General features: G+C 32.7%; 2 protein-coding genes across 3 annotated transcripts; both read left to right on the top strand.

Annotated features, from left to right (window-relative positions):
- Nucleotides 1-744: 744 nt before the first annotated feature.
- LOC118036021 (E3 ubiquitin protein ligase RIN2) lies at nt 745-9677 on the top strand. 2 transcript variants are annotated; one of them, XM_073404926.1, is made up of 14 exons: nt 745-901; nt 1202-1652; nt 2532-2609; nt 3174-3260; nt 3356-3477; nt 4149-4245; nt 4348-4453; nt 6453-6610; nt 6708-6845; nt 6921-6988; nt 7085-7315; nt 7963-8332; nt 8821-8873; nt 9656-9677. In XM_073404926.1, exons 2-14 carry the CDS (start codon nt 1413-1415, stop codon nt 9660-9662), a joined length of 1755 nt encoding a protein of 584 aa, XP_073261027.1. In that variant the 5' UTR covers nt 745-901; nt 1202-1412; the 3' UTR covers nt 9663-9677. The 2 variants fall into 2 exon arrangements, with proteins under 2 accessions (XP_073261027.1, XP_034897605.1); XM_035041714.2 differs by lacking the exon at nt 9656-9677 and having other exon boundaries at nt 8821-9410.
- A 2045-nt stretch (nt 9678-11722) lies between these two features.
- LOC118036090 (uncharacterized) lies at nt 11723-14016 on the top strand. The gene is made up of 4 exons (XM_035041790.2): nt 11723-12181; nt 12296-12437; nt 13079-13140; nt 13683-14016. Exons 1-4 carry the CDS (start codon nt 12056-12058, stop codon nt 13854-13856), a joined length of 504 nt encoding a protein of 167 aa, XP_034897681.2. The 5' UTR covers nt 11723-12055; the 3' UTR covers nt 13857-14016.
- The last annotated feature ends 8692 nt before the right edge of the window (nt 14017-22708 follow it).

The raw sequence follows: 22708 nt of genomic DNA, 5'->3' as shown, positions 1-22708 counted from the left end.
AAAAATCATATTAAAAAGCTACAGTATTTATTATTAATTTACCACTGTCTTAATTTGTCCCCTCATAGAAAAAGCTCTGGTTCCGCCACTTTGTATGACTCCTGAAACCTTTTAAAAAATATATAGAGGTGTGTATCGAGATAAGATTGAACAAATCAAGGTGAGCTAGGATTAAATCAATTCTTGAAATGTCAAGTTTGAAACTGTTTGAGTATGACCCTGAAAAATTAAGAATTGCATCACTTACGGTTGAAATACTAGTCATTTGGACCTAGCTTAAGTGACCAACATGGCTAATGATTGCAATGCATGCATCAATTAGTTTTTTTTCCCTTTATTTTTCTGAATCATTAAGTCCGAAATTAAAACATTACCAAAATTCTAGAGGATAACTTGCCATTAAAAATGACCCGAGAAAGGAACAATATATGGAATGAAAACAAGAATCTGACGAGCTACCTACCCCAAGGCAAGGACAAAACCGAAACATCATCATTTTATAAAGTCGCAGTACTGCAAGTCTTTGTGAATAGGGAAAATTAAGTCTTCAATCAAAATTTAAGCTTAGTTTGGATTATACTGATTTTAGAATATTTTTTCACTCAGATAAAAAAACAGAGTACCGGGATCTAAAAATATAATTTACCATAAAAAAACACAGACTGTCAACATTTGAAATAACATTTATTAAATAATTGAATAAAAAACAGAGTTTATGTAATTATGTATTATGACACATTACGCGACATGAAGCTCTTTATTTCGCCTTTGCTTTCCCGCAGAAGTCCCATCTCCCTCCCCTCGCCCTCTCTTTAAAAAAATAGCCCTTTTTATTATTCTCTCTGCCACCCGGCATCACCACCAACACCAACACTTTCTTCTCCTTATTGGATCAAATCAGGTTCCTTTAACATTTCTCCAATCAATCAAATGATTCTCAATGTCTTTTTTTTAATGTAAATCTAGGTTGTTTTTTTTTTTCTCTTCTGTTTGCCTAATTTTGGTTGTAAGTTTGATTAATTGTAATTGATCCTATCACACTTGATCATCTTGTTTTATTTAACGTTTCTGTCTAAATAAAAACGGGGTTCGGGATTTTTTTTCTTAATCAAATTGATTTGATGCTGAAAACTGAAAACTCTATGTTCATCTTTTGTTTCAAAATTAATGATTGATTGCTGATTATTTATTTTTTCTTCAGGTTTTTGTGTGTGTGTGGGGAGGGGGTTGTAGATCGGTAATGTAATATATTGGTTTCTGGCTCGAGTTTCAAGCTAATTGAGTCATTTGATGGTCTTGCTCTTTGTGGTTTAATGTGAAGTTGTGACTGTTGGTTGGGAAGAGGCATGTAAGTTAGGTTTTTTTTTTTTTTGGGAGGTGGGTTTTTGTGTAGAGGCTGTTTTAGCTTATAAATGGGTGTGAGTTATATAGCGATTTCAGCAGTCTGTACGGCTGTGAGTTTTGTGGGTCTTCAATGTTGGACAGAGGTGTCTTTAGAGAGATTGAGATCAGATGGTTTGATTGGTGAGAGTTTTATCAACTCGGAGAATGTCAGCCATGCGCTTGAGCTTCTGTTCAGTTCTTATGCAACCATTGCATTGTTGGTGAATTTTGTATTCAATGTATTTGTACTACTCAATCTTTGTCTCAAGGTGAGTTCTTTCAACCTTTTCCAAATGGGTTCTGGTTTATAACTATTGATTTTTTAATATTTATCTTCAGAGATTTATGTAGTGACTTGAGCAATTTGTGTAGGCGGTTCGACTTAAGTTTTAAGTTATGACACAAAAATATGGTGAAATACGATTCTTATAAATCTATACTATCATTTTCTACAGTTTGCATGCTTGCTAGGTTGTTATTGCTTGTCTAATGGTGTGCATATTGTGTCTAAAGGAACAAGGCTATTGCTTTAGAATAGAAGTTAGCACATAAATTGCAGCCTGAAAGAAATGGGATGCCATCTTGTTCTTGTATGGGTTTGTAAGCAGAATGATAAATTATTGTGCCCATAGGATGTTTTCTTTTGGTCTCTTTATGATTTATTGCTTAGAGAAATTTAGGGGAGTTTTCAAAGTCAGATATGTAACAGGAAGCCCTTCTGATTTGATCGCCTTTACTTGCACTACTTGATGTCATGTCCTCGCTGTACTTTTTGCTTCATTCTTTTCCAGTAAAATCTTCTTATTTGAAAAAGAGAGATGAGCTTTATACAAACTCAAGGCTACTGGAACTAGGAAAAGATATTCTTTGAATCCATGGACTGAAAATTTGAATTCAAGCCTCAATATCTTGCAAGTGGCATCACTAACATACCTAGCATTGTTTACATTAATCTTCTATTAGTTTCCTGCCATTATATATATATATATATATATATATATATATAGTGTCTAGCCCATATCACTTGGGGCAGAATAGCTCAAATATGGAATTGTGCCTTTGATTCCTCGTTGGTTATCATATCGATGAACTTGCTTTCCTTCATAAATATTGCTTTGATGGTTCTTGTTTTGTTGTTGAACATGCAGACTATTTTCTTTGGAGAGTTGTATTCTTCTGAAACTCGAAAACTAGTGGAACGTCTTATTAATTATGCTATTTACAAGGTAAGTATCCTCACCAAGTGTCTAGATGGAAAGTGTTTTACTTTTTTATTACTCACTGTAGTACTGGACAGGCTACTTCATTCAAACCACTGTATTAGCTCTGTTTGCACTTCGAGTTTGTAGTAATACTTTCTTGGGCCTACAGTCAGGATTTATTGAACAAGCTAAAATAATGAGAAAGAAGGCCATATAAGACAATTTGATTTTAAGTGTTTGTTCAGCCTTCTTTTTTTCTCCTAATTTTTGCACCACCAACTTCTCAGAGACAAGAATATCTAGCATTTGCTTCTTTTTTTTATGTTCCTTTTGCTATTTTTTTTCTTTTATTTTTGAATCCTTTGGGCCTGCTGTTTTGCAATCTGCTTGTCAAGTTATAATATTGGTTAGCAGGCTGGTAAATGTTTTGAATTTGGGAGAAGTATTAGTTCTCATGATGATGATTTGATTGTTGGTTTGGAATAGGGTATCTTTGAATTGAAGTTTGATAAGGCTAGTTACTCTGTTGAAACCCTGTGTTTGTAGTTCTGTAATCGCTGTATTTTTATATTTATGAATATTGTACAGGGAACCTTTCTGCCACTGGTTATTCCACCAACAATTTCTCAAACAGGTCTCTGGTCAATTTGGTTGACTGTTCTATGCTCTTTAAAGGTTGGTGGCACTTCATTTTAATAAAAAAAAAAACCTGTTGTTTTAATTTCATCATAGAAGTAATAAACCTGCTGGGATTTTGCATGGTGTTGCAGATGTTTCAAGCACTAGCTAGAGATCGACTTGAACGTTTGAATGCATCTCCTTCTGCAACTCCATGGACATATTTTCGTGTTTATTCAGCATTGTTGCTGGTCCTCTCTGTTGACTTTTTCTGGTATTCTTTGGCAACCTAATCTTGTATTGATAAATATGATTTTGGAAATGCACTTCTTGCCCTTCTTTGTATGATAGTGGCAATAAAGCTCAATGAGAACCTGATCTCATCATTGTTTGAAATATCTGCAATGGGTAGTACAAGTTGACTTTTGGTAAAAGCTATAAAAATAATGTGCATTTGTGTATCGGACACCATATTGGGAAGTAAACTGGAGCACAGCACCACTTGTTTCAATTAAGAGAGAACCTTTTTCTTTGGCGCTGCACATATGAAATTAACTTTCTTTTGTTTTATTGGTGCTAACCTTGTGTTGGTGGAACTGGAAGGGGTGGTTTTGGAGGAGCAGTGGCTGGGAGTGGTCATGATGGTTGATTAACCGAGGCCGAGTGGTGGATTAGGTTGCTTAGTTTCTCCATTTGCCACAAACATTCTGTTCCTAAATTCTGAGTGGGGCCCATGAGGGGCTGCACCTGTATCAGAAACAACTTATCTTTTTGAAATAACAGGTCTATATGGGGAAGATGATAATATACTAATTCTCACATTTTTCACATGGTCGCATATGAGGGAATTGCTTAACTTGCTTTTTCTTTGGAAGCTGTTTGCATTTGACTCTGTTGATTGAATCATGAGAAACACTTATTTCTACAACATTTTGGTGGTTGCAGGATACAGATGTGTTTTGTGATATACAGAAGTACGGGCTCGTCCATGTTTCTGTTGTTGTTCTTTGAGCCTTTCAGTATTGCTTTTGAGACCATGCAAGTAATGTCTCTGAAGAATATATTTTATAGTTTGATACATTAATTTGTTATATAAATGTCAGTGAGACCATAGCACATGTTGACAAGGTTATATTCTCTTTAGGCTATGCTGGTTCATGGATTTCAGTTGCTTGAGATTTGGTTCCATCATTCGGCTGGGATTAGCACAAATTGCCAAAGGTTCAAGTTTTTTGATGCAATGAGAGCAGGTACTTCCTGAACTTCTATTCTGCTATATGAATGTCAGTATCTTAGATTGAATTGGTTGGCTGGCTGCAGTTTTTTTTTAATATGTCCAGTATTGGTTGGCTGGCTGCAGTTTTTTTTAATATGTCCAGTATACTATAGAGGGCAATTTACCTTGGAGACCAGGCACAAAGTAAAGAAGCTGCCTGAACAAAGTTAATTTCCAAAATGCAATGCTAAATATTTCAACCTAAAAATTCAACACTTATTGTAGAAATCTAAAACAGTGAAGTGCAAGCTTTGTTTTGCCGAAACCTAAATCTTAAGTTAGCAACACTTCTAAATGCCACTTCTTCCCGTCACATCCGTCTTCAAGACGATCTAGTCACAGTTTCACGTCTTAGTGAGTGCAGCATTTTCGCCCTCCTGCTTGTTGAAAGCTAAAAAAGCAGAACTCATTCGAGAGGGCTTGGTGGTCTTAAGAAAGGTTTGGGTGGGGGTTCTCTTAAGAATAAAGAGGATGAATAGAAGATAATTCATCTTCATGCTAACAGAAGAGCGGATCCAATACCAAGACGAAACATAATCATGTGTATTTTCTGTTTGCCCTAAAGACGAAGCATTGCTCAATTGCATAAAGCTTGTAGTGTGCAATTACATTGTTTGTGAATGTGAGGGACTGGTAAAAGAAATAGGATTTTTAGGGGGGGATGCATTTTATCTGCACTTCACACTTGTTGTCCAGTGATTTTTGTCTTCTCTTGAAATCACATGGATATGTGTGTAATTACAAAATGAACAAATGGAAAGTTCTATATATAGTGTAACGGTTAGTGTATATGTATGAATAGTTAACAATTACTGATCAAAAGTTGATCAAGGACAAAAATTGGTCAACTAGCTTAAAGATCTTAATTGAAAATGATAAAGCACATTTTTTAGTGCTTAGCTCTTTGATGAAAAGAGTGCTCCTTTTTTTGCTTAGACCTTATGCAAATCAATGCCCTTTGCCACAAAGTAAAAATTGTTTCTTCCATGGTCTTCAAATTGTGTGCTATAAGGGTACTTTAGATATGATTTTAATGATGCTAGTTGGTGGTCCTTATTATATATTAGCCATTGGTGGTCCTATTTTATAAATTAGCCAGTTTATTCAACTTTAACATGCTTCTAGTGGATTTAGGCTGTGTTTGTTTCTTGGAAGGTGGTTTTCGGGAAACTACTTTTCAAACTTTCATATGTTTGTTTGCCATTAGAAAAGTTGGTCAACAGAAAACACTTTCCAGTCAAAGGAAAATTTGGCTTGGTTTCCAAGAAAGTGTTTTCCTGTAAAATTTGAGTAGAAAACATTTTTTGGAAGTTGTGAAAAATTTAGAAATGTCATCTTATTTGCTGATTATATCAAATTTGATCCTCAAACTTTTGATTGCTATATATATTTTCGTTTTGAATATTTATTTTTCAATTTCATCTCTTAAAATTTAATTTTTATATTAACTTTGATCCTTATTTTTATAATTGTTATTTGCTTTTTCCATATCATTTTTTTATTGAATTTTTTTATCTATCAAATTTGGCTCTCATTCTTTTTATTGTTACTTATTTTATTTGAAATAATTTATGAAATGTTAATTACTATTATTTTAATTTCATCATCTTTTATTTTTTTTATTTTATCTCAATTATTTAGATTATTATTTATTTTATTTGAGATAATTTATGAAATTAATTTTTTTTTTCAATTTCATTCTCATTTGATTTTTTAATTTGTAAGATTTGTTCTTTATTATTTTAATAAACTTGAGAAAAATAAAACATTAATAAGTTATTTTCCATGACATAACCAAACACTGGAAAGTGTTTTTCAACTTATTTTCCATTACACTATCAAACATCAAAAAATAATTCACTTTGTCGGAATTCACTTTTCCAAAATTCACTTTCCAAAAAAAAACTACCTTCCAGCAAACAAATGGGGCCTTGATGTAATGGCATTTTCCTGATTAAGGAGTGTGATTGTAGGTTCATTGTTGGAGTGGAAAGGCGTTCTTATCCGGAACTGGGGGTTTTTGCTAGACATGGCAACCTTATTAATGGCACTTGGTCATTATGTGTATATATGGTGGCTTCATGGCGTGGCATTTCATCTTGTGGATGCAGTTCTCTTTTTGAATATACGTGTAAGTTTTTGTTCTTCTTTTTATTTGGAACCGTTTAAAATGAATGAATTTATTTATTTTGACACACTGATTTGATGTGTTCTGGTAATTTGAGCAGGCATTACTAAGCGCTATGATAAAGCGTATAAAAGGATTCATCAAGCTTAGAATTGCTTTAGGTGCCCTTCACGCAGCACTTCCTAATGCAACATCGGAAGAGCTACGAGCATATGATGATGAATGTGCTATCTGTAGGGTATGCTTGCTCATTTATGCTTCCTTTTTAGTTTTCCATTGGATTGTTTAGTGTAATGAGTTTTGCAAATGACAGGAACCTATGGCTAAGGCCAAAAGGCTACATTGCAGTCACATATTTCATCTTGTTTGCTTGAGATCTTGGTATGGCTTTGAATCTTTTTGCATATGTGAACTTTTCTTTGACAATTCAGTGTGTATGATGCTCAATAAATGCTGAATATTGCTCAATAATGCCAGGTTGGATCAGGGTTTAAATGAGATATACTCATGTCCCACTTGTCGGAAGCCACTTTTTGTAGACAGGCCTGAAAATGAAGCAAGTACTCATACTGGAGAAGCTCTAACAGATGAACAACTTGCTCATCAAATAAATGAAGGACGTGAACTGCAAAACACTCCAGGTCATGTGCTGCCTGCTGGAGTATTCCCTAACCAGATTCGGAACTCTATGGAAGGCAGCCCTTGGAGGTAAGAGACCCTTACCTTCGATCATCAGTCTTTCTTGATTGCCTAGAAATGAGTACAGATTGCTGCTTCTAGCTGAAAAATAATCACCCCCCCTCCCTTTTAAGATGGCTGTGGAATTTCTGAAATTAAGAACCAGTGGACCTTTTGCTATTTAGCAATGGTTAGTCTGTTACATAGTAGTAGTTCCTTTGTGATAACTAAGGAGTTCTAGCTTCTTTGGAAATCTTGAATGGAGATTTGCTCGGGGTATGACTCTGTGGCAACTCTTTAGTTGACTGGCTGTCATATTCTATTAGATCTTATTGCCATGTTTAAGTTGACTTTAACCAAACATCATGCTTTAGAAAACAGAAAAAGTAAATTCCAACACATGCATGTTTCCTTCTACCTAAAGAGGTTGATGGAGGCAAAATAGATGGTACACTTTAGAGTTGAGATAACCTGGAATGGTGACTCAAGTTTTAAATCCTAATCTGTAATTGGCTCAAATTGCTGTTTCAAACATCCAACTGAGTCTGCCTAATCTTTTATAAAAAGCATTCAATCTTAAGTGAAATGGCAAATGGTCATTGCATAGATTGTGATTTCAAAGATTGGTGCCACTTTTTCCATAAACGATTGTGATCCCCCTCTTTCTTGTACCATAGAAGTGCAGGGTTGGATTCAAGTTGGCTACCCACTTGGCCCAGCCAGGGTGGAGATGGGGCTGGTCCCTCAACAGCTATGAGATCTGTTGGATTGGGTAGGGTTCAGATGATGATGAGGCATCTTGCATCTGTGGGAGAAACTTATGCACAAACTGCCCTTGAAGATGCTGCTTGGAGCCTTTGGCCAATGAATCCATCTCATGCTACTCCATCTACCTCTTTCATCCCTCCTGCTGCTGGTGGAAGACGCCCTGGTGGCACTGGTGGTTTACATATGAGCACCACAAATGACAACATAGCAAACATACTTGCCATGGCTGAGACAGTGCGGGAGGTTTTGCCCCACGTTCCGGATGAGTTGATACTCCAGGTACTGTTTGGATTTACTTTTGTTAACATGTCCCTAGGCTATTCATTTGTTCCTTGTCTTGTGTGTGCTTTTGTGTGGTTAGTTATGAAGCATGTCTGTGAAGTTGTCGCTTGTCATTATCATTTCCTATCATTTTCCTTTACGTGTTTCTTTTTCTTTTTCTTTTTGTGAATTTCCTCGGCTTCTGCATTGCTTCACTACTTGTGATGATCCTATGCAACACATCTCCATTCTGTTGCTAGTCTTCAGTACTGTAGTGTTAGATGTTTGCTCTGGAAACCTGTTCACAAGATTGAATGTTGACTTGAAAGGATTAGGGTTAGTGCATTTTCAGTCATATAAATTAGGAGATGGGATTATAGTGGAAAATATTTTCTGGACTCCAACTTTTTTGGTATGCGTGCATTACATTTCGAAGCAATTCATTTTCTTAATATAGTATTCTATGGTTTGTTTAATTAAGAATCCAACGCATCAAAACTTTGCAGGACTTGCAGCGAACAAATTCTGCTACTGTTACTGTAAATAATCTCCTGCAAAGGTGAGATGAATATTCTGTAATGGTTTCATGTGCTCATTAGTCATCCTGTCCTTCCATATACTGAGTATCTCTGACGGTTTGGGTTGTGCACGACTTTGCCAATGACCCCAGACCGCTTTCTTCTCATTGTGCTCTTACCCTTTCAAATACCCATAAGCTTCAATATATGTACATACCAAGGCATTTGTACTTGAGATGGAAAAGAAAAGGGGAGGAAGAAGGCACAATTTAGTGTTAGTTTCTCGGTTTCATGTGGAAAAATAAATTACGATACATATAAATAGATGGACAGGTTGAGGTAGGTATGTGTGTTACGAGCCTGAAGAGAATTTACCACATCAAGTGAATTTACTCCAAGCTACAAAGGATGAGGCTGCACTGCTCTGTTCTGCATGCATAGTGTACAATTATGAATAAAGTGTATTGTTTGATCTGAGTAGCTCCGGTTAGATTCTGAGGAAACTAATGATTTACTTCTAAAGCATCTCATCAATTGCTAGTTTTCAATCGAAATATTGCAGCCAGTTGTGTTTAGCATCCGCATGGTTCTTTGTTGATGAAATCGTCTGCAATTCATAAATACTGTTTTATGTTGTGTGCCTCTGCCCCATGCAAAACCCAATAACAAATGGTTGTCTTCCAAATCCATTATTCACCTGATTTCTGTCCGAGTAAAGCAGTCGGTTCTTTAAAAGGATTTGACAATTCCTTGTGTTTCGTTGTTATTAATATCTTAAAAATCTAGCCCAAGGTGGATGGATAATCATGGAATGGATCTGCAGATTGTAGAGACCTTTGTTCAGTGAGGTTCCCGTGAGAGCCACCTGTAAATTTACTCGTGGAACAAAATGCTGGATTATGATGCCTCGAAGGGAACAAATCAAAGTTTTCCTTTGGCTTTGCTTTGACCGTGCACCTTACACATGACAAACACCCCAACTGTTTAATGTCTCAAGTTTTGGTCAACGTCTCATATTTAGATGGTTCTTGTGTTAATTGTTTTTATTTTTTAAAAACATGTTAAAATAATATTTTTTTTAAAAAAAAGTTATTTTTGATGCTGACTTAAAAATGCAAAAAAAAAAATTAATTTAAAAAAAAATTAATTTTTTTCGAGAACATGGTTATGCCGCAAATAATAAACACTCCCTTGTTAGCATAAATGATTAGGCCAACTTTTTAAAATTTTAAGTCTTTTATCCTTCCATAAAAAAAAAAAAAAAAAAAAAAAAAAGAGTTAGAATTGATATCTTACAATTTTTGTCCACTTAAAGCTCGGTCATTTAAAAATCACCAGTTGTTCCTTAGCATTTAAAAATCAGTAGTTGTTCCTTTACTATAGAAATTTGATCCAAATATTAAACCCTCTACAAACAATTTAGCCTCATTTAACCATTTACCTTTAATTTTTGGTTACTTTAAACCTCCCATCCATTTTTACAAGTGAGAGTCACATGATCGATCTGAGCACAAATTAATCTAATCCTTTTATTTATTTACTTATTTCTGAACTCTTAGATGAATTTGATTTTTGAGCATAAATAATAAAAAATATATTCAAAAGGTAATAAAAGTATCTATAAAAAAAACTCCATAAAAAATAACAATTCTTTTCGTAAAAATTGAAAAAGAAAAATATTTCAATTTCAATTTTTGGCTTTTTGTTTTTTCATAATTTAATTTATTGTTAAAAAAATTATTTTTATTTTAAGTCATGCACGTGGCACTTACCTAGACTTTGATTTGGTCAGTTAATGCCTCGTATTCAATCTAACAAAAAAATGGATGGGTAGTTTAAAGTAAAAAAAAAAAAAAAAAGTAAAGGGTTTAATATGATCGAATTGTTTGTAGATGGTTGGGCTTGATCAAATTTCAATAGTAGAGAGATAAATGGTGATTTTCAAACCTTAATTAATGAGCATAACCTCACAAAATCTAATAAAAGCATCCAATTTCAGATTGATAAAAGTTGCAGGAGGTCAATTCTGATTTTTCTTTTCTTACAAAATTATTTAAAGTTTTTTTTTTTTTTTTTACAAATCAAGTGCCCAAGCAAAATTACATAAAAACGAATTCTGAAAAGTATAACTCAACTAGTTAAGTCTTGAGTTTTTTTTCTAAAAATCACCAGTTTGAATAAACTTCAAGACCACTATAAATTTACATAGTTATTAACTTTATGATCCATTAAATTAGTTGATTTACACGTAAAGGGTCTAACACGCACATTAACCTTAAAAAAATTACATTAAACGAGGTAAAAACAGGCCACAGATCACTCCTAAATTCCCGAGCTTTATAATACCTACCATGGCCGGAGCTTTGCATGTAATTAATGGAAGTTGATTGTTATAGGGTAAGCTTCGAGAGACAACCAAACTTTTCAATGCCTGTATTATTTATTGCCACAACGCAGTTAAAGTTAAATATTTGCATACAAATTTCTAGAACGGTAACATGGTGGGCAAGAGCTCCAAACACGGAGCCACAGGCATGAGATCAGACGACAAGATTAGGTGTTATTGGGTAATTAGGGAATTAACAAATGCGCAGGCTCATCAGCTCTGTAGCTTTGAAATCCTCACATTTTGTTCTCTTTTGACTTCCTCCACTTGCATGCGCATATCTTGCTTCTCCCATGCCATGGTATTTATTATTCTTTTACTCGTATGACTACATTATCTAGCTCTTTGTGTTTCACTTATTTGTTTTTTCATTTTATATATTAGTTCGTTTAATTATTAATTAATCTAGATGTTGGAGAAAATCGATCACCAGTTGCTTAAAACTACACTAGGGACTAGCTCATTTGCTAAGAGGGATCAATAGTTATGAAAATGGGTTGCGATTAGTTTAATTTTCTGCCTTTTTTTCTCTCCTGAAATTTTGTTCTTCCATTCTCTTAGAAGAGAGAAGCACAGTACTGTGGTTTGGAGGTCCCTTGCTGAGAAAATGACTGGTTAAATTAGGGGGGACAAGGCCACCATACCCTAAATTTTCTTCTCATGAGTCTCATCATATCGGTGGACTCACATTTCCTTCTCATACGTCTCTGCTTGGCCCCACAAAATTAACCCTTTTGAATACAAATATAAATAGCAACATAGTCTTCAACATCCCTTCACATATAATATCTCGAGCACTTCTTAATCACTTCCTAGTTTCTTGTCTCTCTACGAATCATGCACTCCTTCAAATCCTCACTTTTCATTTTTCTCTTGGCTCTTTCCATGCATGCAGTATGTAATGCTCGAAATATCGGGGTGGTGAACGAGGGTTTTCATGCAAAAGTCTTGTTCTCTGTCAAGGTTGGTATCCTGAACTTCCATTACCACATAAGTGCTGGATTCTTTGATCAGTTATTGCCTTCGCCTTCGCCTTCTGTGCATGTTATTTTATTTTTTTGGGTCTGGTGCATGCAGGTTGGAGAGAAAGTTGAACACAGTACAGATACAGTTCATGGAAGTAATGATAGAGAGGGCATCAGTGAAAAGAGTAGTGCTCCTGGTGCTGCAATTATGACTCGAGAATCAAAGGATTCAAAGGCTATCACCAAAAGTTCAGGTCATGATCAAAATCCCATCAAGCCTCTTGTTTCAGTTTCTTGGTATGCGCCTCACAAGAAGCACCGTCAAAATGTTGGGTTTCACTCAGATTATGCTATGCCTAGAACACGAAAACCTTCTCATAACTGATCAATTCCCTCTTTAACACTTACATTATGCATTTATGCCCACAATTTCTTTATCTCATATCGAAGTTATCCAAAATATATAGCCCTTATACTTCTCTCCGAGACACTGGCAATATTTATTAATCCAAGACACGCACCCATTCCATACAGCTCGAGCAAGTCCTTAACCAATACAGCATTTTTGTCCTTACAAATTTGAGAAGCTACTTTTCTTTATGAAGCTATTCTACTATATATATTTACCTTTTTGAGCTTTTATTATACTAATTAAGAATGTAGTAAGTAAGAACTGTAAGATTGTTATTTACTACTGCTCTTCGCCTAGCTATAATTAACTACAGCCAGTATCCCAGCATATTTGCTTAGTTTCTCACCCAGTTTTGGACGGAAAAATCTTCTATATGATCCATTATTGTCTCTGATGCTGTTTGTTTGATCTTCTTATAGTCATTAATTAGTAGTATCGATTACGTTTTCAAACACTATTTTCTGACAGGGATGGAACATGCAGGTATTCAGATTCTCAAGTCTCTTAACGCCCTTGTGGTATCGCATAAGGCAACGAATATAGAGGTAATGATACTTAATGCTTTTGACTTTATTTATATATATGCCTAGGGCAGTAAAAAAAGTGAGCAGGTGTTCCTGAACCATCACTCTCATCTTGTCCATGATGAGAGTGAGAAGGGAAATTGATCAGTGCATGATTATCTACAGGTGCCTCTAAGCACTAGTGGGGCTACATTGCATGAAGCAGTAAAGTGCTTTTGAAATAAAATCTGTGCAGTGTGAAAACTGTATAGCACATGTTCTGTCATCAATTTTGGTGTCTGATGTGGCTATCTTGGCTATTATAAATGGTTTTTGATAAACTCCATTCATAGAAAAGGAAAAAGGAAGAAGAACTCAATAGTCATCATCATCATCATATATATATCTACTGATCAATCATATTCACCGAGAAATTGATCAGCGACCTCTCACAATAATTGATATTTACTGATTACTATGTTAGAGATATAAAATTGATCACCATTGAAGTTGTGATCACATATATTGAAGAATGAAACCAAAGGAAATGAAATGGAGATTAATATGATGTGTTGTTCATGTAGGGATATCAAACAAGGCGAGCACTATCAGTAGCAGGATTTGGTTCCAATAATGTCAAGAAAGCCATGGAATCTGGTGAGAACGAAGTACAAGAGGATGCTGAGGTGATAGATTATGAATCACCACATCGGACGCCACCAATTCACAATAGAAAAACCTTAGTTATAGCTGTCTGATATAGTATTTCATGAAAACTAAATTAATGGTCTCTACAACTTTGACTACACACACCACACACACTCTTTGGTATAGGAAACAGAAGGTTCTTAGATTGAAAAAGATTTCAGTAGAAGCAAGCATGCATAAAGGATAAACAATTAGCACTGGCCAGGATATATATATGGGTATTGCATGCGGATGGCTTAGTACGTAGGGAACCCTCAATTAATGTTGTAATAATATTTGTTCTTATCTTTTGGTTCTCATGAAGTGGGATATATATTCCATCTTATCTTCTTCTTCTTCTCCTGTCGTTGACTTGAATATTAATAAATCTCATGAGCTCATTAATTTAAAAAAAAACAATGGTGACCAACGGCGAAAATGTGGTAATTAAGTAGTGCTTTTGAGTGTCCGTACATTACGTTAAGGGATGTTTGTGATCTAGACATTCGTTGCTAGCAAGAGCTCATATGCTTTCAATTCGCCAAAAAAAAAAATTATCTGACCGCTAATTATATAATTATAGTAATCGCCAATTAAACTACCTTGTAATTATATCTATAAAACTACAATAAAAGTAAGAAAGAGCAATATTATATGTATTTGAGAGAAAAAAAATCTAAAAACTGTTGTGACAAATTATTCTTGTTGTACGTAGAAAAACTAAATACAATATATATAGTTTATTATAGAACATTCAAGAACTAAATAATACACGAATTAAACACTAATTATGGACCGATAAATGGATGCAATTATGAATATTCATGAGCCAAACCAACATTCCATTCTTAACAGATGGTTGCGTAATTAATAAAAGGTCATGGAATTAACATAAGAACACGCATCAGTTATACTTACAACAGAGATCCAACTTTTAATCCCTCGTCTGGAAAATCAATTTCTTTTAAGTACAATAGAAGAAACTAACTTGTGGTCATTTGTCTAGTACTGCTATTCTAGTTTCATAATTAAAAAATTATTTATAATTTACTATAAACTAAAAAAAATAGGGTGGTTTTCCTTTACTCATTCTAGAAAAATATTATTTATTGGAATAATGTATATTGTTTTTTTTTTATTTTATCCTTTAATAATTGAAAATTAAATTTTCTTATTTTTTTTAATTTTTTTTCTATTCTATTATTTTGACTATTTTACTTCGAGTCTATTTGTTTTTGTATTTTAAAAGCGTTTTAAAAAAATTTAAATTTTTTTTATTAACTTTAAATTAATATATTTTTAGTGTTTTTAAATTATTTGGATGTGTTGATGTCAAAATAATTTTTTTAAAAATAAAAAATATATATTAATATATATTTTAATATAAAAATCATTTAAAAAACAACTATAACCGTCACGTATTCAATATGAGTTTCTGAACTCGGGGAATGTAGGGTTAGACTAACGATAGCTTCTTGAAGGAACAGGACAGCAGGGTGGTTATCATCTCAAGATTGTCGACTCCGACCCAGACAAATCTTAGTTAGTTGTAATAACACAGTACGTAGCCCTATTTCAAAAATCAAGGAAAAAAGTGGAAGCACCATGTCTTAGAAAGTTTGAACAATCAAGCTTTAATAAATACATGCTCAAATCCCCAAGAGAAGTTTCGATGAAGAACACATGCAAAGTGACAAATGAACTTGTGATAGTGAAGAAAATCACATCAAACTACAAACATCGGAGATGGAATTAGCATGCCGTAATTTACTCGAGCTAGACATGCCACAGTAAATCTTGGGGGTTGCGACCAAATCATGCTGCCATTTCAAGAGACAATAATCTTGGGGGTTGCGACCAAATTATGCTGCCATTTCAAGAGACAATGCCACCATTAATCGTGACTTGTAAGCTCACTGAACCAGAAGAGTTTTCTTGTGTGATACATGAATCTTCTCGAGGATACCTTACTCTAGCTAGGAACGGTATTGGGTGGCGCAAATCATGCCACTGAGATTCAAATTCTTGCATGCATGTTCGTGAGAATTTAAATTAGTTGATATAATTAATGAGTCTTAATACACTATCATCAGCTATTATATATAATAAATTTACATGATGTGATTGGTTTGATTCATACGAATCTGGTGTATATTAATGATTTATATATAAGAAATGTATTCTGAGAAATACACTTAATTCAACCCAAGATGAAGGGTTTTTTTTTTTTTTTTTCTCTCCCATTAATGCACAAATAAACACGTGAAAGGCAAGAATAAAGTTGGACAAAGAGGATAAAGATGGTTAGTTTAATGTTTAAACTAACTAGTTTGTTAATAAGTCATCTACAACTAATTAATCTACAGGATGAAACTATTTGTTAGAATTTATGGACAGCAATTAGGGATAGCAATGAACAAATTTTGGACGGACAATTCATTTCCTAACTTTTTTTTGTAATATATAAGCCTCCAATGATTTTATTAATTCAACCATAAAGCCCAAACTTAAGATCACGGGAAAAATAAATTTTTTTATCCCAAACTCTTACTACTAACTATCATATTAGCTAGCTTAGTGGTTAATTTTCTAACTTCAAATCCCATAACATACTTGGAGAAATTGCTCGAAAGAGTTTTAAGTTCTACATTAGATTCTGAATAGAATAGAATACAATTAATTCATTGTCAATAACTGTAAATATTAATTATAACCAAAATATGTGTGTGTGAACGCGTGATGTGGCTGTAAAAAAGTTTTAGTTGTGTAAAATCAAAATAAATATTTTTTTTAGTGTGTAATTAGTTTTAATTGAAATTATCTTTTTGAAATTAGCAATTAAATGATATAAAAATAGTTAAAAAAAAAAATATTAATTTTGAAAATGATAACAAAATGTAATTTTTTAAGGAGTAATCAAGAAAGAATAAACAAGTTTCATCTCGTCTTGTTCGCCCTAGATGCTTTAGGTTAATTATAGATAAGAAATAGAAAAATCAATTTCAGTTTTCGTTAAAATCTCTTCAGCTTTCGTTACTCCCATTCTAGATTAGAAATAAAAAAATCAATTTCATGGCATCAATATTCTTTTTTTTTTTTTAAAAAAAAAATAGCAACAGTATTTATTTTAATTTTAGGCAAGCCCATGTACTTTCCAAGTTCTGGCCCGGCCACCTCTTTTTAACGCAAAAAATCAATTGCTATACAAGATAGTTTTTTGGAATGGAGTTATAATTATTTTTTAAAATATTTTTATATTAAAAAATATTAAAATTTATTTTTAAAAAATTATTTTTAAAATTAACGTATCAAAATAATTTAAAATATAAAAAGAATTAACAAAACTTAAATTAATATTTTTATGAAATCCCAAACGTTCTCGAGTTTAATAGATATTAATTTGAATGAATATTTCACACATATACATATATCATACATATATACATTATGTGTGTGTAATATTTATAATTTTTTAGATAATGATATGTATGTAGATACATAAAATCCAATAAATATAATATGAATATTTAATTTGTTATCTGTTAAATAATAAAATATGAATAAGGGAGAAACCCGACCCGGTGCTATCCGCCCTACCTTCCAACCTCATGATAATAAAGGCCTGCCTTTCCCTTTTATCAAAGTGTTGGATATGTTAATAAACTTGGGAGCCCATGGCCCAATGGCCAGTCCCAAGAACTGGACCTCAAGCCTCTGAGTGGGTCGCTGGCAAATCTAAAACAAAACATTCAACTATTCAAGAGAAAGTGCAGTCTTAAATAACAAAACATATGTATATATCATATTGTACTAAAAAAAACATTAAATATTCTATAAATATATCTATATAATATAAATATATATTTATTGGAGCGATTTCAAGTTAGATTTGACAATATTAATGCTATATTCATTACTTATCGGACAAAATTACTATCTAAAAAGTACTATTATTAAAGTTCATCGAGATTCGTATCAAATTGCCATTAATGCTACTTACCGACTGCATCAGCCTGAGCAGAGTAGAAACAACAAAAGAGACGGGCATGGTGCTGCAACATAGTGGATCGTAGCCCTTAGGGCTGCAGTACATGTTGCAGGCACATGGTGGGACTCGCCACAAACAATCGACGGCCTTCCACATTTTGTTCTTGGGGTTTTATAATTTCAGCTCTCCCACTCCTGTTTAAATGGGCCTGGTGAAAAGGACTTGTTGTTTTTCTTTAGGGTTAAAGTTAAAGTTTTGCTAACAATATTCCAGCTGGACATTAAAGTTGTTTATTTCTTAAGGGAAAAAAAAAAAAAAAGGAGAAGAAAAAAACAGAGAGCGATGACGAGAAGAACATCAGAGAGTTGACTGGATCCTGGTTTATACACGTATTGATCTTGACTTGTATAATAATGGCACATGTACATTGTACAGAGCACTTCAAGTAAAACAGTGGTTTTGGACAGAACACGCAGACATCGAATCAAAGGTTCTAGATCGACATATACAATAGATATAAAAAAAAAAAACCTTACTAAGCTAAACCTGTTAATTCGTTAAATATTTAGGTCTTGAGAAACGGTCCAAATCTGCATATCATAAATAAGTGCTTATAAGAAATAACCTTTGTATCACCTAATAAATTGAGTCCTAATCATGGATTGATTAATTGTTTTTTAATGTGTAATTATATATATACACAAGTTCTTTTTCAAATGTCAAATGCTATCTATTTGCTATTCATCTAAAATATTCATTTTGCAAGTGTCTAATGGATCCACGGTGAGAGAGGGTGCGATTTGATTGAAGCAGAATTTGTCAATTCCCTCCTCCTGAAAGTTACAGTAATGTTAAAAAAAATGATGATATTATTTTTTAAAATATTTTTTATTTAAATTTATACTTAAATAATATTTATTTTTTAAAAAATGATTTTTAACAGCAAGATATTAAAACATTCTAAAAACTTGAAAAATTATTTAAAAAATAAATATCATTTCTAAGGCAATTACAAACTTTGAAGATTGCAACCTTGCGTATATATTATAGGATATTCGAATCCAGGCCGCCCGCCTTCATTCATAAATCTAATTGTTCCTAGGACGCAAGAGTATGAAAGTGAATGGTCATATTATTTTCTGTCTATAATAATTAAACTCATGTTGGTCTTTAAAACCGTAATTTGAAGGTTTATTATATATATATTGTGTGTGTGTGTGTCATGTATCTCTCGTTCTCTCTTTTCCTTTATTTAATATTTGTAATTCTATGGTGTTTGGCCCTGTGGTTAAATAGAAATATTCTCTTCTTTGATTTTTTAGTTTAGATTTTAAGATAAGTAGTTATTTTTATTAATTTATTAACTAAATTAGAACTTTAATACATAATATTTATTCCTTTTATGCTCCATAACTGAACCGGGCCTCAAGCCTCTAAGTAGGTCGCTGGCAGATCTAAAACAAAACATTCAAGGGAAAGTGCTGTCTTAAATAACAAATTGTGCAACTGGTTTCTTTTATGTTCTATAACTGAAATTTTTAGCTTCTAATGTATATATTATATATATATATATCATGTTAGATTTGTGGCAGGATTCGGGACAAATTTAATAATATTTATATTCTATTTATTATTTATGAAGTAAAATTATTATCTAAAAAGTAATTTCAGAATTAAATTGCCATTCCTACGCTACTTACTGCAGCAGCCAGAGCTGAGTAGAAACAAGAAAGAGATGCACTTGAGGTCTTGGTTCAGTAGTGGAAAGAACTTGTTTTTTTTCTCTGTATCCTGTGTTCAAATCTTACCATGCACGTCTGTCACCCCCGCAGTGCTTACATGTTCACTGGATTTGTAGGATTTCAGTGAGCCGTGGAATTAAGTCGTGGTGCGCGCAAAGCTGGACCCGGATACCCATATAAATAAATAAAAAAAGAGAGACGGGCATGGGTGCTGCAACCGTCTTCAAAACCAACTTCATAACGTACCAGTTCTGCTGTCTTAATTCATTTAATTTAAACGGATTGGTCTGAAGGAATTCAGTGATATATAGTGGTTTTACCAACCATAACTAGAGGATCGTAGCCCTTACGGCTCCAGTACATGTTGCAGGCACATGGTGGGCCTCACCACATACAATCAATGGCCTTCCACATTTTGTTCTTGGGGTTATATAATTTTCATCTCTCCCACTCTTGTTTAAATGGGCCTCTGGTGAAAAGGACTTGTTGTTTTTCTTGAGGGTTAAAGTTAAAGTTTTGCTACCAGTATTCCTCGCTGGATATTATTAGGGTGGGTTTGTTTTTTGAAGTTAATTTTTAAATTTTTATTTATTTATTTTTTTATTAGAAAAATAGGGTAATAAAAAGTAATTTTTGGTCAACAGAAAATATTTTTCTATAAGATAATTTGATTTTATTTTTATAAATGTGTTTTTTTTTTATTTTGAGCAGAAAATACTTTTTAAAAGTTACGAAAAAAATAAAAATTTAATATTATTTATTGATTATGTGTTTATTATTCATTGTAATAATTTTTTTTTTCTTTGGTTTCTATTTTTAATCTATGTTTTATTATTATTATTATTATTATTATTATTATATCTTTCAACATTTAGCTTATTAGAGATTGAGTTTCCATGATTTGTTGCGCTCTATTTTGTATATAGTTACTTTAGTCTCGTGACTCGTATTTGCTAATTTAACGGGTTAACTTGCCAACTTGGTTTTTTTCATTTTTTAATTGTTATGTTTTTCAACTTTATTCTTCAAAATTAGATTGATCATGAAATAGATTTTGTGATTTTTTTAAATTTATTTTCTATTAGGTTATCTTAGTTTTATAATCCAAATCACAAGTTTTTAATAATTAATTTCAGTTAATTCAAGTTGTTATATTTGCATTTTTTTTTTAGATTAATTTGTTTTTCAATTTAATTTTTTATAAATAAATTAATTGAAAATAGTGTTTCCTGTATATTATTTACATAAGCTATCCTAGTTTCCTTGATATTTGCAAAAGTTTTGGAAGTTTTTTTTTAAAAAATTAAATAAATATGCTTTTCAAAATCTTAATTAGAGTAGAAAACAACACCTTTCTGGATTAGATCTGATTCATTATTTTTTTTAATAATCTATTAAACATCTAAAAAAAATAATAATAATAATTTCAGGCAGTCCCGCGACGACGCGCTGCCACGTTTTCTAGTTTTCGTTAAAAAAAACAAATCGTAGCAACCGCGAGCCAATAAAATATTGGACGAGAGGATGTAATGCATCCTCAAATTACATGTTGACAACTCAGCCACTCATTGCCACATTGAATCTCGGAAAAAGGAAAAAGATCATGTCCTCGTCTCCACTCTACAGAGCCGCAGAGATGACGATAACCATTATAATATACATCTCAGGCGCCGGCAGACAGGATGCACATTCAACAAGATAAGTTCACACCTCCATGCATCATGCCAGACAGGCACCCATGTTGTCTCTTAGCTCAAATTAGCCATCAATAAAAGCAGCGTTATTGGCTTTTCTGACCCACCAAAAAATTATGATATCACAGAAAGGAGGCCGTGGCCGAGTAACGTTTCACCTCTAGAACTATAAATGATTTTTGAAAGAACGTCTATCGTTTTCTCTAGGACATATAGGACATATACTGTATTCATAATGTAATTGTAGTTGTTTTTTATATAAATTTTTATGTTAAAATACATGTTAATAATATTTTTTATTATTTAAAAATTACTTTTAATATCAGCACATCAAAATGATTTGAAAACACTAAAATCATATTAATTTAAAATTAATAAAAAATTTTAATTTTTTTCAAAAACTTTTTTAAAACGCAGAAACAAACAAACCCACTAAAAACGTACTCGATCGGAGTTGCCACCACACTAGCTCTTTTTTCAAGTTTTTTTCCTCTACATTTTGAATTTTATGGACATCCATCTTCTATTTTAGGAGGTGATATTCTTTATTGTCATGATAGTGTTCACGTTAAAAATAATAAAATTTCTTTTAATCACAACTAATACCTTAAAACTTGTAGTGATAAAAGATGTAATGGATAAAAATTTTATAAAATAGCCTAGCTCTCGGTTTAGCTTTAGTGTGGTTAGAACTTGTGTGATAAGCACCTTTGTATGGCTGACTTATGATATGATTTTTTATTGTTATCTTTGTGTGGCTAAGGATGAGATCTAGGTAAACAAGTGTATCTATATATCATATCTTAAACTTTTTTTTATGGAAAAAAAAGATATATCATTAATAAAGAAATTGGTGTATTATAATAAGCTAGCCATGGTATTTATATTGGTTATTGTATCATGTTATAATTATCCTGTCAAGTGTATTATTGTGAAAATAACCGTTAATGTAGAAAATAGTGCATACAATGCACATAAAAACATGTATATATATAGAAAATTATGTACATTAAAAGTTTGTGTGTGTGACTCCTAAAATTTTAGTCATTCAACCTAAATGGATGGAAAATTTCCAGTTATTTAGGTAATTCCCGAACAACTAGAATTTTTTTTTTATTCTGCCCTAGAATTATAAATTAGAAAGCTAAATAGAATTATATAAAAATTTAAAAAGTTGCGTGAGAGATGGATTGAATTGTTAATTAATTGCCAAATTTAATACTCACTTCCTTTTCTTTGGATGCGTGGGCAATTTGACAATATTTAATCAAGTTTGGAAGCCTAAAATCTTACAACTACTGCACAATGCAACGATCCATCTTTTGTCCCCGTTTTTTCTCTCTTCCCTCATCCATAAATTTCTTATGATAAAATAAATATTTACTTTATCATCGTTAAAGTTCCCTTGGCAGTAAAGAGATACAAAATGAAAAGTATCAGTTTTTTTTCTTTATCAAAAGTATTAGGCAGCCATAAATTAAGGATCTCGTTTACACAAA

Source organism: Populus alba, chromosome 1, assembly GCF_005239225.2.
Source record: "Populus alba chromosome 1, ASM523922v2, whole genome shotgun sequence".
In the NCBI taxonomy this organism is placed as follows: Eukaryota; Viridiplantae; Streptophyta; class Magnoliopsida; order Malpighiales; family Salicaceae; genus Populus; species Populus alba.
The sequence above is the reverse complement of the archived record's forward strand: the minus strand, read 5'-3'. Positions and strand labels throughout refer to the sequence as shown.

Coding starts and splice junctions, on each gene's coding strand:
- LOC118036090 (XM_035041790.2), top strand. CDS start 12,056: ATGCACTCCTTCAAATCCTCACTTTTCATTTTTCTCTTGGCTCTTTCC. Junction 12,182..12,295: donor AAGTCTTGTTCTCTGTCAAG/GTTGGTATCCTG, acceptor TGGTGCATGCAG/GTTGGAGAGAAAGTTGAACA. Junction 13,141..13,682: donor ATAAGGCAACGAATATAGAG/GTAATGATACTT, acceptor TTGTTCATGTAG/GGATATCAAACAAGGCGAGC.
- LOC118036021 (XM_073404926.1), top strand. CDS start 1,413: ATGGGTGTGAGTTATATAGCGATTTCAGCAGTCTGTACGGCTGTGAGT. Junction 4,454..6,452: donor TTTTGATGCAATGAGAGCAG/GTACTTCCTGAA, acceptor GTGTGATTGTAG/GTTCATTGTTGGAGTGGAAA. Junction 6,989..7,084: donor CTTGTTTGCTTGAGATCTTG/GTATGGCTTTGA, acceptor CAATAATGCCAG/GTTGGATCAGGGTTTAAATG.